The sequence below is a fragment of the Giraffa tippelskirchi genome, chromosome 10 (genome assembly GCF_054371585.1).
Source record: "Giraffa tippelskirchi isolate mGirTip1 chromosome 10, T2T-mGirTip1v1.2.pri, whole genome shotgun sequence".
NCBI classification, from domain to species: Eukaryota; Metazoa; Chordata; class Mammalia; order Artiodactyla; family Giraffidae; genus Giraffa; species Giraffa tippelskirchi.
Genome location: NC_137284.1, coordinates 1,485,829 through 1,503,186, shown reverse-complemented (window position 1 = coordinate 1,503,186; position 17,358 = coordinate 1,485,829). Strand labels below are relative to the sequence as shown.

The following is a 17,358-nucleotide window of genomic DNA, read 5'->3' as shown; positions in this document are numbered from 1 at the left end:
CTCTGCAAAGGTCAAGCTCTGCTGCCCCAAACTGGCTTCAGAGCGGACCCGGGGGGACTGGGGGCCAGCAGGGTGGGCTCGCACGTGGGGTTGGGACGGGGTGACTGCCCGTTGACACAAGCGGAAGCAGCTGGCAGAGCCGGTGGGCGCCTGGGGCTCTCTGTGGCAGAGAAGAGCTCTGCCCAGGGGTCTCCTGAGCTGACCCCTAGGCGAGCACCTGGTGTCCCTTGGGCCCCAAGCTGCACAGCAGCCCCCGCGATGCCCTGCCCACCCGCGGGCCCCACTGACGAGCCAGCGCACACGCGGTGGAGGGGAGCCTGCTCACTTTATTCACAGGCCCCAGAGCATGGACACAGCGAGGACAGAGACGCGGGGGGGCCCTGGGGGCCGGACGCCACTGCGTGAGCCCTGCGGGCCGAGGGTCTCTGCCTCTGGGAACCTCCTCGGCCTCTCTACTTCCAGCGCCCGCCGACTTTGCCCTTGGGCGTGGTCCCGGCCTTCTTGCTGCTGTAAATGGGAAGCAAGTTGGTCTTGAGCGTGAGGGGCTCTGGGGCCCTGGCCGGCCCCTTCCCCAGGCCCCAGCAGACCCCAGACCCTGGCAGTTCGGCCCGGCCCGGCCCCAGCAGCCTGGGTGCATCCCCAGCCTTGGTCCAGCCGCGGTGACTCACCTGTGCCTGCCCACCCGGGCCTGGGCGACTTTGTGCCGGGGGCGTTAGTGAGGTTAAGGGGCTGCGGGCAAGAGCTGGCCCCTCTCCCTCCCTTCCCCACCTGAGGGACTCGGGGCATGAGGCCTTATGTCAGGCGGACCCGAGCCTGCATGGGCAGCTGTCCCAGGGAGCCACCATCCTCCCAGTAACTCTGGCCTGAAAAGAGCCGGGCCCCTCCGGCCAGGATGGGCAGGGGCAGTGGGTGGGTCCGGTTCTTTACTCCAGGCCAGCAGTCCAGCCTGACGGACTCGGGACCTGGGAGGCCTCCGTCTTGTTCTAGAATCTCGGCCCCTCGGTCACCAGTGAGAACTGGACCTCGGGGGACAGAGGTCCTCAGGAGCCCACCCCATCTGTCTGAGCCTTGTGCACAGCAGGCAGCCAGGAGCTGGCGGGGGGCCTGGCCGCGGAGGGGCGGTCATCAGGGCTCTTCGTGGGCAGCTTCAGGCTGGAATGGGCCCTGCGGCTCCCAAGGCTTCAGGGGAAGGCCTGGCACTGAGGATCTGCCCACGGCCCGTGTCCCTCAGCGGAAGCCAGCCTGAGACCCCTTAGGGCCATGCACATGCATACACTCGCACGCTCATGCACACACACACCCACACACGTGCATGCTCACACACACACCTAGCCGAGTGACCTGCGAGCACCCCTGCCCTGCGCCACGGAGCCCGGGGTGAAGGGCGTGCGCCTTTGCCAGCCCCCACCACAGTCCTCGGGGTGCCCCAGCTCAGCCTCCAGGCTCGGGGACTGAACCCTCGCAGGCAGCACCTGGGCCCACGCTCTGCAGCCCTTCCTGGCAGCTGCTGCAAAGGGTCCCGCGGACCCAGCAGGCTCACCGTCCCCAGACCAGGGGTCTCACCCCAGGCTGTGCAGGGTCTGCTGAGCCCTTGCCCAGGTCACCGCCGAGGTGACACGCTGCGGGGTGTCCAGGAGCCCAGGCTGGCTTCACCAGGTCACCCTGACAGCCACCCTGGGGACCTCCTGCTGGCGCTCCCCACCCGTCTCCTGGGCTCTGGGGTTGCGGGAGATAGGAGGCTGCAGGTCCAGGGTACAGGGCCCAACATGCTGGCCCAAGGGACCGGCCGGTTAGTCCTGTTACTGCTCTGCTGAGGGCCGCCTGCCACCAGCACAGGCTAACGTCTCCAGGACCCTGGGGGCAGTGGCAGCCGACTCCGTGGGGCTGCGTGCCCGGCGCAGAGCATGGGGCGGGCAGGGCTACTCACTGCTTCTGGGCCTGGTCGATGCGGCTCCTGAGGTTGGTGATCTGCAAACAACACAGGGGACTTACCTGCGCGTCCGCACAGGGCCAGGCTGCATGGTGGCCTCCTGCCCGCGGGCCCCTCGGTGGACCTGGCAGGCCTCGGTGCTCTTACTGTGTCCCGGCTCCTCTGGTCTGGAGGGGCTTAGACTCGTGTCTCTGACTTACTCTTGGTGGCCTGAGCTGGACACCTGGGCCATGACACACCGCAGCCCCAGAGCTGGCCACTTACCTGCCTGCCTCTGCAGGATGTGGGGCAGGGGCACAGGCCGGAGGTGGGCTCGCACGCATTGCCCCCGCCTGGCGGCCGGAGCTCAGATCCCCGCGGCCATCTCGCTCCCTGGCCCAGCTGCTCCCTCCTGCCGACCACCCAGGGGAGGCTCGGGAGGCAAGGGCCAGCCTCCGCTGCCGACGAAGGGCAGCGGGTCAGCCTCGGAAGCCCCCAGGTGGCAGGCAAGGGGGAGGAGGAGGGCAGGAGGGCCCAGGGACATCCTCCGGGGTCTCCTGTGCCCGCTGCCGCCGACACCCGCAACGACCCAGGTTTCTGCCATGCGCGAGCCCCACCGTGCATGAACACCGGAGCCTGGCCCAGGGTGGACCCGGCTACTTACAACTTGGCCAGCATCTCCACTCTGGCCCGGACGTTCATGATCTAGAAAGACCGAGACGGTTAGGGGGCTGGGTGGGTGGCCGAGGCTTCCGTGCCCTGTGTGCGCGGGGCCGGCCTGGTCCGAGGCCCTCGAGGCTCTCCGAGCTCCCGGGGAACCACTGTGCACACTTGTGCCGGGGCCTGCTCTCCTGGCTCAGCATGAGTGGGGCCAGTCTGGACTCTCTCTGAAGCCCATCTCCAAGGCCAGCTGGGAGCCCTGGCAGAGCGTGGTGCCCCCTCACCTGGCCCCCCGGGGGAGGGTCTTCCCCAGAGGGAGGCGGGGAAATTGAGGTGCAGGAGGACCAGGCAACCTGCCCAAGGGCACCAGGCTCCTGAGAAGGGGCCAGGACTCATCCAGCTGTTGGCACTGGTCACCCACACCCTCTGTCTCGGGCCAGCAGGAAAGGGGCCCTGAGAGTGGACGGTCCTCCCCAGGGGACACCAGAGGCTGGAGGGAGGGGTCTGGGCTTCCCGTTGCGGGTCTATCATCAGGGTCAGTACCCACCCCCATCCCAGGCCCGTGCTGACTCCGAGGGGAGTGTCCCCCCAGGGCTGCCGACCTGAGCTGTGACCCCAGGGTGGGGGAGGCACCGGCCAGGCCCCCTCCCCAGTTCTGAGTCCCCAGGGCTGGCCTAGCCAGAACTTGGGTTTGCAGAGGAGGCTGTGTGAGGCGGAACCCCACCCCAGAGGAACTCAGTGCCCCCCTGGTGGGCTCAGGACACCGAGTCTCCAGACCGCCCCCAGCACGGGCACTCTGCCCCACTGCACCCCTGCCAGCTCCAGCACCGTGCTGACGTGAGGCCGGCCTGGCAGACACCGGGCAGGGCCCCCCGTGGGGCAGGGGGCTCGGTCGGGGTCCAGGGACTCGGGGTGCCCGCCGGCAGGTAAGGCCAAGGACACTCCACTCACGTCGTATTTCTGGCGCTTCAGCTTCTCCCCGTACTGGAACTTGTCGGTCTCCAGCTGGTACAGGGTGTCCCAGAGCTCCTTGGCCTTGTCCCTGGGGGGCGGCCGTGGGTGAGGGGCTGGCGGATCGGCCCCAGCAGGCGGGGCCGGGCGCCGCCCCCAGGCGGTTCCTCACCTGAGCTTGTCCTCGCTGAGGTGGTCGATGTTGAGGGGCTTCCTCCGCTCGGCGAGCACCTTCTTCTTCATCTCCCGGGCCGTCTGCTTCTTGCCTCTCTTCTGGTCGGCCTGAGGGGGCACGGGAGGGGGCGCATCGAGCCGCCGGCCCGGGGCCGCGGGGGGCATCTGGGCTCTGTGCCTGCGCTCACCTTGGCCAGGTAGCTGCTGTAGTTGGCGCCCATGGAGGACAGGGCCTTCTTCTTCTTCAGGTCGTCCTCAGCCCTCCTCTTGGCGTCCTCCTCCTCCCGCCGTGCCTTCTCCTCCTGCGGGGATACCCCCCCCGCCGCAGCCAAGACCTCAGCGCAGGTGTCGAGGACCTGCTTGGGCTGGGAACCTGCTGGAGGTCCCGGTCCCCGTCGGGTCTGCCCTCTCCCAGGGGTTCTGCGGGCCGGGGGAACTTGGCTGATGGCCTGGATTCCTAGGCCAGTGTCAAGGGGAATGTCAGAAAGCGGGAGGTCCAGGAGCTGGGGCTCCTAGGGCTGGGGGCCGGGGGCCGGGGGCCGGGGGGCCAGCCTCACCGCCAGTCTGTTCTGGCGTTCCCGCTCCTTCTCTGCCCGGATCCTCTGCTGCTCGGCTCTCTCTGCCCGGCGCTTCTCCTGCAGCCGGAGGGGAGCGGGTCAGCCCGGCCTGGCCCTTCCCCGGACCCCCAGCCACATCCACCAGCCCGGCCTCCACCCAGACCTGCAGGACTGGACTCACGATTCTCTCCTTGAGGGCGACCAGCTCCTCCTCCTCCTTCTTCCGAGCCTCGAAGTGGCTGTCGATGAGGGCCTGGAGCTCCATGAGGTCTTTGTTCTGGCGCTTCTTCTGGATGTCCTGTGGGGACAGGCCCATCACACCCACCCTCCTCTCGAACCTCGGGCCACCAGCTCCCTCAGCCACACGGCCAGAGCGGGGCCCTCCTTGTGGGGGAGTCCAGGCCGTGCACAACCCTGAGGTCAGTGAGCACCCCTGGGATGGACTCCTCTGACTTGGCCTCACTGTTATGCCCAGAGATGCCTGGGTGAGTTGGACAGAGAGGAAACTGGGGAGCGAGGTAGTCTGTTGGATACACGGATGGATGGGTGGGGAGTGGGTGGACGGATGGGAGGATGCCCAGATGGATGGATGGATAGTTGAGTGGGTGATTGGATGGATGGGGAGATGAGTGGATGGATGGACAGGGAGTGGGTGGACAGATGGGAGGATGCACAGATGGATGGACAGATAGGGAGAGATGGGGAGTGAGTGGATGGATGAATGGGGAGGAAGGAAGAAAGGTGTTATTCCCGGGCAAGTTCCCCCTGACCCGGGAATGAATCCCGGCTTGCGTGGAACCAGGAAGCCCCAGTTCTGGCTGCCCTAGAGGATGTCACCTTCTCAGGCTCAGCCTGGAGCCAGAGGCTGGGGGCCTGGGGAGACTGTGTAAACCTAGGTCCTGTAAACTTACATCGAAGTCGACTTTCTCCCCTTCTGGGATCTTAGGAGCAGTGAGTCTGAAGAACAGAGAGAGGCTCATGAGTACGGTGAGCGGGTCCCTACCGGGATGGTGGGCTGGACCCAACCTGGCCTGGCCCCAGGCTGGCCCTCCTGCCCTTCACCCTGGCACCCAGTTGAGGGCACGTGGCCTGACCTTGTTCTTATCAAATATGGAGCCCACTGTTCCCAGAGTGGCTTGACCCTTCTAGAAGCTTATAACCTCTTAGCGTCCGTCTGTCTTGCCCACTCCTGGGCCTCTCAAGGGCTGCTTCAGCCCTGCTCGCCCAGGAACGGTGACCTTGTTCTCTTTCTCAAACAGACAAAAGAAGGCAAGGTGGTCACCGTAGGCCCTTCCGGGGGCTTTGGCCTTTGTGGTCAGGAACGGCCATCTCAGCTGACCGTTTGCGTTTTTCTGGTCGCTCTTTGACCTTTCTTTCTGGGGACCCAGAGGAAGAGGGTGCTGGGCAGAACGCACGCCATGCGGAGAAGAAATGCGATCCCTCCCGAATCCCTCCTGCCGTGAAGGCCACGGCCCTCCCCTCCCCCCATACATCTCAGACAGAGCAAAGAGTGAAATCAACAACAGAAACAAGAATTTCTTCAAAAAAGAAGAGAGTGGAACTGAACGTGGATTGGGATGCTGGCGAGGGAAGCGATTTTCTGAGCTCAGAAGGTCCCACTCAAGCAAAGATGGCCAGATGAGTCCATGCAAATGAAAAACTTATGGAAAAAGGCACAACGTGAAAGGGGGGAAAACCAGACTAGAAAAATATTTTCAGCAAATACAGAGAAGACTTATATCCTCATGCAAACCGATTATTAAGAAAACATAGAGACGCCCCCGCCGTTAGATAAATGGGCAGAGGGTGAACGCTAGCAGCTCCCCGAGAAGAAAGACCACCAGTCAACACACGTGGGAGAGGCTCCCGAGCCATCAAAGGAATGTGAACGAAAACAAGCCAGAGAGGCCGTTTCTCATCCACCCGTCAGAGGCTCCGTGTGCAGGCACGTCGCGGGCCCCGGGCATGTGGTGTGGAGGCCGCGCTGGCGGCCCTCGTGGAAGCCTTTTGGCAGAGGACATCAAAAGCCTTAAGAACGTTCCTACTCTTTGACCCAGTAATTCCATTCTGGGAATGCGGCCTAGGGAAATAACCCGAAAGACAGAAAATGCTTTCCACCCAGCGTTATTTATGATAGTAAAATATTGGGGAAAGCCTTAATATCCTGCAATAGAGGAATGGTTAGGAAAATTATGGTTTGTCCAATTGATGGAATATTATGTGGCCATTCAAAATATTTAAGAAGCCTATGTAAAAACATGGAAAAATACTTAGGAACAGCGCTGCATTTTAGAAAAGCAGAATTCAAGGCTGTATAGACAAGACGATGTTTGAAAAACAGCTCAGAGTTTCAATCCTTTTTTCCGAGTCCTATGCATGGAAAAAGAGTAGGAAGAAATAAGCCTTTTTATTTCTTTCTCCTCTTTTCCGCAGTCTGGCTGGCGGGGTGGGAGAGTTATAGATGATTTTTTTTTTTCATTGGACTTTTACGTATTTTCCAAATTTTCTTTAATGAGGTGTTTTATTTTCATAATGAAAACACAAACATTTTTTTAAAACTAGAAACTATCTTGTGACCCGGCAGCTTTCTTTAAAATTGCTGAAAAATAAAGTGTAACGGATGGAAATGTGCTGGCTACACATTCGCATATTTCCAGTCCTCTGTGGAGAGTCCGCAGGGCTCCCCTAAGTGGGAGCGAGGACTTGGCCTGCATTCAGGCGCTGACACGCCTTCCCCTGCAGAGCAAAGGAGGCACGTGTCCCCGAGGACGCGGGTGAATCACGTACAGAGGGCCGTGGGCTTGCACGTACTTATCAGAAACAGAAAATCAGGAATGCCGGATTAAAACAAGAAACCTCTGAACCACTAGCTTGTGGGCCAAATGAGGGAGAGAACATCTCTTTGAACGAGGACGAAGCTTCCCTTGGGGGCTCAAAGCCCCCACGAAGGGGAAGATCGTGGCTCCGGTCAAGGTTTTGCTTCCAGGCGGGTTTTAAGGCCGAGACGTTCCCTCCCAGCACCCCACCATTCACATTGAGGGCCCTGGGAGATGCGGGGGGCAGCGTGGCCAGGAGGGCAGGCGCTGAAAAGGGCCGAGAGGGCTCCAGGGGGCCTCCCTCTCTCTGCCCCAACTCCCCCAGCTTCCTGCCCCCTTCCTTCCTCTGCCCAGCACCTCCTCCTGCAGGAAGCCATCCTTGTCTACTCTGCATGGTCCGGGGCATGGACTGGACCTCCAGAGTCCGTCCTTACCCGTTCCCAGGGTGAAGCACCAGGGCAGGTCTGCGGGGTACCCCGGTGACCCCATTCCCCGGGCGAGCCTCATTCGGAATCCAGAACCCCAAATTCAGGAGCAAAGGAGTGGCTGCGGCCCCTCAAGGGTTTGGGTCTCCAGGGCTTAACGAGCTTCATGGCCTCTCTTTCGGGACCGGGCCCCACCCGAGCCTGGCCTCCAGGCCTCACAGGCCCCCTCGCCTGCCCAGCGTCCAGCCCGGCCCAGCCCCGCACTCACCTGGGTCTCGGCTTCTCCTCTGGTCAGCAGGGCGGCATCAGGGGGAGAGAGGAGATGGGGAGACCAGGTGAGCGCACAGCCTGCAGGCCCTGTGTGCGCCTGACCAGGGCCCTCCCAGCCAGTGGACCTGGCCTCCCAGCCCCCAGGGGCCGGGGACATCCCCCGCCCCAGGGCCCACGGGAGTCCCTGTGGGCTCCGAGGAGGAGAATGGGTGCCTGACCCAGGGCAGGGGGCGCAGCGAGAAGGGGAGACAGGGCCCGGAGGTGCCACGCCCTTGGGGCAGAGACGGGACTAAGGTTGGGGCCCGGGTGGAGGAAGCATCTTCCTGCCCGCTGGGCCCCTGCTGACCCCCCGGTGCTGGTGTAGGGCGGAAGCTCAGACAGAGCTAAGCCCCTGCGGCGGACGCAGCTCGAAGCAGCAAGGCCCGGCCCGCGGAGGCCCCGGCATCAGAAGAGCAGGACGGACGGCTGGACAGGCAGCTGAGCGAGGGGGACCGGGAGCCCCTGAGACAGACCCCGGGCGGGCAGGCCTCTCTGCCAGGGTCTGTCCCAACTCCGCGCGGGCACCGCGTGCAGCCAGGGGCCCGGCCTTACCTGCCTGGTCCTCCCAGTCCTCCTGCTCCGCGTCTTCAGGCAGAAGCGCACATGCAAGAGAAAGCGGCGGGGCGCAGGCGCGGGCTGGGGGCGGGCCAGCCGGGGCACCCCTGAACCCCGCTTCCCCCGGGCGGGCGCTGGCCTGGACCCCACTGGTGATCCCCTCTGAAGGCTGCAGGGCTTCTGTCCGGGAGGGTCGGAAGAGCTAGCTGCGGGGCCAGCATGCCCGGGGAGACCTCCGCCCTGGCCCAGAAGGCCAGCGGTGGCTGGAGGGGCCGCGGAGGGCCGTGGGCGCTGGCTGCGGGCTTTCTTAAGCCTTTCCACTGGGGGTGGCCTCCCTGGAAGAAAAGCTATGACAAACCTAGACCCTGATGCTGGTCAAGATTGAGGGCAGGAAAGGGGGTGACAGAGGATGAGATGGTTGGATGGCATCACCAACTCCATGGATGTTGAGTGTGAGCAGAGTCGGACACGCCTGAGTGACTGAACGACAGTGACCAGGGGCGGGTGGCTCTGGGGACCTGACCCCTGGATTTCGTTGGGTTGAAACCCAGGGGTTCTTGAACAACGAGGCTGATAAAGTCTCCAGGGGCATCAGACCTGCAGAAGCCTGGCTAGTGGAGGTCCCAAGCCGAGGGGACAAGAACACCGAGGCTGAGGCCCGAGGGCGCTGGACCTGGATCAGCTTGGCCCTGAGGGCCAGGAGCCTGCCCCTGCTCCCGGGCCTTTGGTGGCGAGGACAGAGCCGTCCACGTCTGGCCCTCAGCCTGTCTGAACTGCCGGTGCCCCCTCTTGGGGGCCTGGCCGGGGCAGGAGGGCTGTGGTCAGGGTCTCCCCGGCACCCCCTTCCTAAGCGCGCAGATCCCTAGGTTGCTTAGCAACCGGCCCCCACTCGCACAAACAGCCTCCTGCGCCTGCTGGGGCTGCTCAGCTTTCAGGTGGGCCTGACATCACCGCCCCCCAGCCCCGGCACCTGGTGGGGGGCGGGGAGCCGGGGGAGGCAAAGCACCGTGCGGCCAAGCTCCCAGGCGGCAGGCAAGCAGGAAGCGACCTGGCATCCCCAGCCTGTCTGTCTGTCTGTCTGTCGGCCCCAGGGCTGGTTCCAGGGTGACCTGGTGACCTCCTGACCCCCACATCCCTGCCTGGACCCTGGCTCCCCCCAGGCCCAGTGTCCACCTCCTGACCCTCGGGCCCAGCCGCCCCCTTTGTCTTGCAGATGGTCTTGCTGAGGCCCTGGGAAGGGGAGACAGTTTGGAGCCTGTGCTCTGGGTTGAGGCCCCGCGGGGAGGCCCTCTGCAGCCCCACGAGGGCCGTGTGAAGGCAAGGGGCTCTGACTTGGGCCCCGATGGCTCCACCCAGGGGACCCCAGCGCTTCCAGGCCCCTGGGCCCCCGCTTCGGCCTCAGCCTGACTTTCGGCTTCACCCCGCTTGCCTGCCCACCCTTCCCTTCCCCCTGCAACTTCTCCACTCTGCCTTGCTGTCTGGGGCCCTGCCTCTCCCCTCTGCCCTTCTCCACCCAGCCTGCGGGATCCAGGGGGTCCCAGTGGACCCCAGTACAATCCTCCCAGCACCCCTCTCCCAGGCCCTTCGAGGCTGACCTTCCTGCCGCGCCCCGGACGGGGCCTCACCCCCTCAGCCCTGAATGCTCGCTGCCTGTCGGCCGTCTGACCCTCAACCACCCTCCCCATCCCCGGCCTAAGCATAACACCCAGTCCCCAGCCCTCCGGACGGCAGCGGGGAGAGTCAGGCAGGCAGGGGGAGGGCGCGGCGGGGGCTCAGGCCTCAGGATGGGGGGCGAGCATACCTTCCTGGACTTCCTCTGTAGAAGCGGCACCGTGGTGGGGGGGGGGGGGAGAGAACCACTATGAACCTCGGGCAGAGGCTGGGGGCAGGCGGCGGGCAAGCAGACCGCACAGTGAGTGGGTTACGTGGCCCATCTTGTTCCTTGTCGGCCAGGCTGCGGCTCACACCCACACACGCCCCGTGTGCACACGTGCCCACACGGGACTGAAGCCATGGCACATACCTGGTTCATGAACTTCATGGACTAAGGAGGGCCATGGGACAAGAGGCAGCGCGGGTCAGAGGCCAGAGGAGAAAGGATCCCGGGTTAATGGAAACAGCCGGTCGCCATGGGAGGGTCAGTGGCCGAGGCCCGGGGGTGGGGAGCGTGCAGGGAGTGAGCGAGACAAGGTCAATGTTGGCCGGGGCAGCGCCCCCCAGTCCTGTCCCTGCCTGCACGCCAGGCTTCGCTTCTCTCGGGACACCCCTGCTGCTTGAGGGGCCACTGGGGTCTGGCCTCACTTGGCCACCCCCTCCCTTCCCGCCTCCTTCAGGCCCCTGAGGACTTCCACAGGGGCAGAGCTGTGGCCTGGAGGGTGACCCCCGGGGCCTGGAAGGGAAGCTTCCTCCCAGCTCGATGCCGGGGGGCCCACGGCCTTTTCTCTCTGCGCCCATGGAGGAGCCTGGGTGTTGGGCACCAGCTCTCAGCTGCCCTGACCACTGAGCCAACCCCAGGGTTCCCGCCCCTCCCATGCCACAGTCCCGCCCCTGACCCGGGAGGGAGCCCCCTGGGGGAGGCTGGAGGGGGCCCACGCAGGGCACTGCGGCCTGGCTGGGGGCACAGACCACAGGGGCTGTTCCACCATCACCCTGGGCTCCCCCAAGACCCCTGTGGAGGGATCAGGTGCTGGGCACGCTCAGGTGCCCACCCTGGGGCAGGAGGCTGGCTTTAGGGATGTCCCCAGGACAGCTAGGTCTCATGGGGTCCAGTGGTCTCCCCGCTGACCCGCCCTCCCTGGGCTAGGGGGTGGATGGCCCTGTCTGCCGCCCGTCCCATATCGGGGGGGCAGTGCTGGCCCTCGGGGGGCCGGCCCTCTCTGGTCAAGCATTGGCCATGGTTAGTGGGTTACGTGGGGGCCACATGTGGGGGCCCCTTGGCTGGCTGGCATCTTGCCGCCCCCTCCCGGCCCACTGTGCCGCAGCCAGCCCCAGGCCCCACATGGGGCCCAGAAGTCCTGTGTCCGCATACCTTCCTCCTGGACCTCAGGGACTTCTGCAGGCGGGGGGGGCGCTGGGTGTGCAGGGCGGAAGGAGAGAGGAGAGGTTAGGCCGGAGCACACTGCACACCCTTAGAGGGTGGGGCACGTGGGGTCACGTGAGGGTCGGGGGACAGGGCTGGGGGCCGGGGTCTGGGACCCTACTTACCTTCCTCCTGGGCTTCTTCTGCGGTGGGAACCAGGGGGAGCAGGAGGGAGAGAGGGAACAGGACAGTCATTAGGGGGCTGGGAAGGGAGGTGCCCCGGAGTGGGGGGCCACAGGCAGTGGGCGCTCCAGGCACCAGGGAGGCTGGCGGGCATGGCGGGTGCGCAGGGCCTCCGCGGGGCGGCCTGCTCCGGGTCCTGGGGTCCCGCCCTCCCCTGTCCTTGGGGAGCAGGGCCTGGACTGAGGTGTCTCTGCACCAGAGGGTTTCGCTAAGTGCCCTGAGCCTGGAGGTACCGGACGTGAGGACAGGTTAGGGGGAAACCCAGAGAGGTGTGGGCTGGCGTCCTCAGGGGGCCTGGCGGCGGGTGGCAGAGGCAGGTATTGCAGGAGCCCACTCGGGGGCCTGCCCGCAAGCCCCATCGACTTCCCCTGGGAAGGGCACCGCCCGGGACCACGCTTCCCTCTCAAAAAGAAGGCTTTCCACCTTTTCGGCAGAAAAAAGAAGAGTTTTGCTCACGTTGTTAGGGTAGCCAAGTGTTTTCAAAATATTTTCAAAACCTAGCGCCCAGAACACCCCACAGGAGAGCCTGCCCAGCAGAGCTCAGGAGAGCCTGATGGTCGGGGCTGCGGACCGCCCCGCACACCCTTTCGGGGGCCGGGCTGCCTGCCTGCAGGGACTCGACCCACTGGGAGGGGCCTCCTGACCCACCTGGGGGTCCCCACTCCCAGAGGGAGGGAGAGGGGGAGAGGCTGGGAGAGACAGGGACAGAGAGAGACAGCGTGAGAGACAGAGAGACAGAGAGGATAGAGAGTGCCAGACAGGTGGGCGGCACAGCAGACTCGCTATTAATGAGGTGAGTGTCTTCATGACCAAATTCCAGCTAACCTCACACACCAGGGATACCGTGAGATTATTATGTATAAATGATACATAATAATACAGAAGTATTAAGGAACGATTAATGAGCGCCTCTCGATGGAGGGAAGAGGGGGCTGTTAGGGGTGCGGGAGGTGGGGATTAATGATCACGGAGGTGGACGGTTAATGGGTGAGCTGGGTGGGGGCCTGCGGGGAGTGGCTCGGGGGCGCCTCTGTTACCTTCTTCCTCGTACTCTTCTGCAAGGGGGTAGAACAAAGGAGAGGAACCGGTTAGAGGGCGGCGGGGGGCCAGCCTGAACAGAGGTGGACGGGCCAGCCTGCCCATCACCTGCTGTCAGAGAAGGACCAAGAAGAGGCAAAGGCTCTGAGATGGCAGAGGCTCGTGGGCAGGGGTCTGGGCCTCGAAGGCCTGGTCCTGAGATGGGAGCACGATCCTCACTCTGCAAGTGGGGTGTCATGGGGCAGGGTGTCCATGGGCTGGGCTGGGGACCTGTCCTTTGAGAAGAGGCGTGGGGGCAGGGGTGGGGGCCTGTTTGCAGAGGGGCGTCCACACGCCCGCGGCTTCTGGGGGGGCTCCCCGGGTGAGGCGCTGGCCGCAGGTGGAAAGCCCCGTGCCATCTGGGCTTTCTGTCTAGAGCCGACGCAGAGAGAGTCTGACATCCACACTTACCCTCCACGTGCTCGCTGTGGGGAGAGGGGAGGGGTGAGGGGTCAGTTCTTGGCAGGGGTTGGGGGGTCTCCTCTGGCCTCTGAGCACAGCGAGGTCCAGGGGTCTGGAAGCGGGCGGGTACTCACACTTCCTCGTCCGACATGGCGGCTGGGTGCTTTCTGCGGGGGGTGGGAGGAGATGGGGTGAGAATGAGGAGTTGCCTGGGCCTCGAGGTGTGGGAATGTGAGGGGTGGGCTCAAAGAGCCGACTGTGGGGAGCCGTCCTTGCACAGGGGTCGAGGGCCAGCTCCCTGGCCTGGGCGGGCCGCGCCCGCGCGGGGCCTCCTCAGCAGGCTGCCTTGCTTCCTCTGAGGCCCCAGGCCCCCAGTCCTCTTCGCCCCAGATCCGATCCCCCTCCGCCCCCCTTCCGGGCCTGGCTCGGGCCTGCAGCCTGGAATCCTGGAGCTGGGCGGGAGCTGGGAGGTGGTGGCCAGGCGGACATGCTCTCTGTAGCGCTCCCCAAGGAGGATCATCCAGAAAGCACGCGGCTGTGCGGGCCGGGGCGGGGGCCCCTCCTGGCAGCTCTGGGCCCGTGAGGCCCTGCAGAGGTTGCTCAAAACCTCCCTCTTGGTGGTCTCTGCTCTTGAGCCTAGATGGTGGGGCGAGAGGGGAGGGGGCTCCCAGGGAGCCTCTGAATTACAGAGCTTGACTCCTCAAAACGGGCACTGTGGACCTTCCCTGGCCTTTCCGCCTGCTGTCCCCACAAGGCCCACTCCTCGGGAAGGAGCCACGCTCCCCTCTCCCACTCATGGTTTCCCATGAGGATGCTGCGTCCTCTGATGGGGGCACCCGGGGAGTCCTTGGGGTCCCTCATGGTCCTCTGCGGAGCCCTTTTCCAAAATCACAAGCAAGCACGAGGCATCCATTCCTTCCCTTCTCCCCGTTGCCCCAGCAGACTGAGCCCTGAGCTCATCTGGATGGGTCTGGTTTGTTTCTGAGTGTCCACGCGGCCACCCACCCCCCCAGCCTGGTGCCCCTGCCAGGCCCACACGCCCTCTGAGAACTGAGCAAACGGCCCCGTTCCTCCTCAGCCTGCTTTCCCAGGCCCCCAAGATGCTCTTGAATTTGTCAACGTCTGCAAAGAAACTCTTGCCCGGGACTGGCTGCATGCGTCCAGGTGCGGCCGGCTCCGGGCCAGCACGCTCAGGGACCATCTCTCCGTGAGCTGGCCCCGGTGCAGGCCTGAGGCAGCCGGGGCCTGGGAACGCTCAGGGCAGCTGCATCAGAATGTTGGCCCGGGGTTTTGAAAAACAGAGTTCATGACAACACGCTACAGCCCACTTGAAGACAATGGTTCTGGCCCCCCGGGAGCTTTGCATAAGAAAAACACAAGTTCATCATCGAAAAATGCATTTACATCGCATTGCTAAGGTGGGAACAGTTTTCCGAAGCCTCTGTCAAGAATGTTAATTTTCCCAAAGCAATTTAAGCTCCATGCAAAATTAACCAGCGGATGGATCTCTGCTAACCCCCTCCAGGAAGCCAAGAGGCGCTTTCCCAGCCTCCTCTCCCTTCCTGGGGCTCCGCTGCCCCCTCAAGTCACAGCCTCCTGCTTCATCCAGCATGCGGCTCCCACGGCCCCCCGTGGGCCCGTCCCTGGGTGCTGGGCCCCCGCCCCACCCAAGCTGCTTTCATGCCCTGGCTGTGCCCCCCTCTCCCCCTGGCAGCACCTGACACCTGTCACCGCCTTGAGAGGGGTGGTCATGGCCGGAGTCCAGGGTGGGTTATTTTTAAGGAGTCAGTGGCAGCTGAGACGTGCAGAAATAGGCACCCAGATTAGGCAAGACACCTCTGCCCAGAAACCCAAGATGGTGGGAGGGGGGCTGAGAACAGCCTCCAGCTCAGGTCTTGGCCCGCCTGCCCCCCCGCCCCCCCGTAACCTCCCCTGCAGGTCTCCATGCCCTCTTGTCTTCTGGGCCGGAGGACTCTGCCCTGCACCCCCAGGCAGGGTGCCCACCCTCCAAACAGGGAAACCGAGGGCCCTCGGGGCCCCTGCTCCTCCACCCGGTGAAGCCCTGTGGGTGACAGCGTGGCTCCTCTGTGCACCCCCCATCCGTCGGGGAGGGGCCCAGGGTGGGGGGTTCTTGGGGGCAGGGTGGCATTTCGACAGCTGAGAAGGAAACCAGCTGTCCATTTCATGTCCTGCCCTCAGAGGGGCCATTGTGCAAACAGCCTCTGAGGTCACTGCTCCTCGGGGACCCCTCCTCCTTCCTTCCTTCCCAAGTGACAAGGGGGGGTGGGCGGGGAGCCAGGAGGCCCTGCTGCTCGCTCGCTGTGGGACCCTGACCCTCTTGCATGACCCTCGGGCCCCCGCCGTCCCGTGCGGCCGTGGCTCCCCAGCCGTCTCCTCCCAGAATGGTCGAGGGCACCAGAAAGGTTGCTGCCTGGCGAGGGCGCCCCGTCCCATGACGTCAGGAGGACGGCTGGGCCCTGGCCCCAGGGGCACAGGAAAGGCAGTGGGGGGAGCACAGGGCTGGGGAGCTCAGGCTGAGCCTCCTGGGAGCACGTGCTTCTCTGCCCAGGCCGAGACGGGCGGACGGGACAGATACCGGCGGCCCGCTCCTCCCTCTGCCCCGGCCCCTGTCCTGTCCACTCTTGGCCTTGACCACTGGACACTAACCCCCAGGCCGCTGGGGTCCCGGCTGCCCCCTTACACAGACCTGCTCGGCAGGGCATCACACATGCCCCACCCTCGTTTTCATCTTTACAAACGGTGGTGTTGGGGGCAGTGGCCACTGGGCTGAGAGCCTGAGCCTCCGAGGAAAAGCTGGCCAAGGCCAAGTGGGCAGCGGTGGTCCCTCCGCAGAGGGTGGCCTTGCAGCCCTGGACAAAGCCCCTTCCTGGCCTCTCCACCCCACATCCTCACCTCTCTCTGTCTTCCCCGGGGCCCGCCCCCCGGGCCTCCCAGGGGTCCCCCTTCCTCCTCCCTCCTGGTCCTCCCCAGACCCTGTGCTCTGGTATAAGACAGCTTCTTCTGCATCCAATGTTCAGCGAATGTGACCCCCAAGGTGCCCGCATCCCAGACCCTTGAGACCCCGGGGTGGCTTCCTGGAGTCTCTGAGTTGCTGTGCTTAGCGTGGAGAGGCTGGAAGGCCCGGTGTCCGTGTCTGGGGACCCCAGGCCGCCAGCACACAGCAGGCCAGCCCAGGCCCGGGGCTGCCCGTGGTTCTACTGACCTGCGGCTGGGTCTGGAGAGACGGGCAGGAGCTCCCTGTGGACAGGACCGGCTCAGGCACTGCCCGCCGGCTGCACGCCCTCGAGTTATAGTGACATTCGATCTTGCCCGGCAGCCCATTGGCCGGGCCCGGGTGGCCGGGAGCGTGCGGGCGGGCAGGGGCCGTGCCCCGAGGCCCCTGACCAAGTATAGGAATAGCAGAGGAGGCCCGAGGAGGGGGCTGCGTCCGAGGAGTCGGGGGTGCCTTCCTCCCCCGCCAAGTGTCAGCTTCTATTTTTACTCCCCCGACAGCGGGCACATTCTTGATGGGCTGAGGAGGGTGAAGAAAGTGTTGGGTGGCTCTGAGGAGGCAGCCAAGGACTCTCCTTGGGCCTGGCTGGACTGAAGTCCCCAGGGCTGGGGCCCTGACTTCCCGGGCAGCTGCCCCTCTCTCTAAGGAGACGCCCAGAGAGGGGGTCCTCCCAGGAAGGGTCTGCCATTTGTCCAGCCAGGCCCCGGGCCCACCCAGCCTCCTCATCGGAGGGGGCGGCCTGAGGTCTCCGAGCCCTCGTGGAATGGAGGGCCTGTGAGTCCTTGGCCAGGCCCCCAGCGGGTGGGAGCCCCTTTAGTGGCCAGACCAGGTTCTCTGGGTGACGCGCTGGGGACACACAGCGTGAATGGGTGAGCGAGATGCTAACCCGCCTCTGACCGCACGGGGTCTGGCATCTCCTGGTGCCGGGGGCCGCACCTCTGCAGTCAGCTCAGGAGCTCCCACCTCGGGGTCCAGACGCTGTGGGCTTCCCTCTGGCCACAGGCTGGGCTCCACATGCTGCCCACAGTGGGCTCCGCCACTCGCCCATGGAGCCCGCTCTTTCTCTCCTCGTGACCCCAGGCGGCACTGTCCAATCGGCAGACACCTTGCCCATGGCCTCCCACGGTCCCTCGCGGGCCAGTGAGGCCACAAGCTCCTCTGGGTCTGCCCGTCGGGTGGGGGAGCCGAGATGCAGAGCAGGGAAGGGGGGCCGGGAAGACCCGAGAGGCTCGGTGGGGCCGTGGTTGC

The 17,358-nt window shown here is 64.8% G+C and overlaps 1 protein-coding gene across 50 annotated transcripts; it reads right to left on the bottom strand.

The window, feature by feature from the left end:
• Positions 1 to 306: 306 nt before the first annotated feature.
• TNNT3 (troponin T3, fast skeletal type) lies at positions 307 to 16,374 on the bottom strand. Of its 50 annotated transcripts, XM_081533236.1 has the most exons (17): positions 16,321 to 16,374; positions 13,232 to 13,264; positions 13,107 to 13,120; positions 12,656 to 12,673; positions 11,561 to 11,578; positions 11,385 to 11,426; positions 10,380 to 10,400; positions 10,158 to 10,172; positions 7,761 to 7,779; positions 5,163 to 5,208; positions 4,433 to 4,549; positions 4,252 to 4,329; positions 3,883 to 3,996; positions 3,693 to 3,802; positions 3,521 to 3,611; positions 1,928 to 1,968; positions 307 to 507 (listed from the first exon to the last, which is right to left on the bottom strand). In XM_081533236.1, the coding sequence occupies exons 2-17, from the start codon at positions 13,246 to 13,248 to the stop codon at positions 453 to 455; spliced, it is 816 nt and encodes a 271-aa protein (XP_081389362.1). In that variant the 5' UTR covers positions 13,249 to 13,264; positions 16,321 to 16,374; the 3' UTR covers positions 307 to 452. The 50 variants fall into 50 exon arrangements, with proteins under 50 accessions (XP_081389362.1, XP_081389360.1, XP_081389363.1 ...); XM_081533234.1 differs by lacking the exon at positions 13,107 to 13,120 and having other exon boundaries at positions 13,228 to 13,264; XM_081533237.1 differs by lacking the exon at positions 10,158 to 10,172.
• Positions 16,375 to 17,358: the final 984 nt, after the last annotated feature.

What these genes read in the sequence shown, in the direction of transcription:
- TNNT3 (XM_081533236.1), bottom strand. An exon ending in ACAGCAGCTACCTGGCCAAG is followed by an intron (nt 3,803 to 3,882) that starts GTGAGCGCAGGC and finishes GTGCCCCCTCAG; the next exon opens with GCCGACCAGAAGAGAGGCAA. An exon ending in CTCAGCGAGGACAAGCTCAG is followed by an intron (nt 3,612 to 3,692) that starts GTGAGGAACCGC and finishes GCCGCCCCCCAG; the next exon opens with GGACAAGGCCAAGGAGCTCT.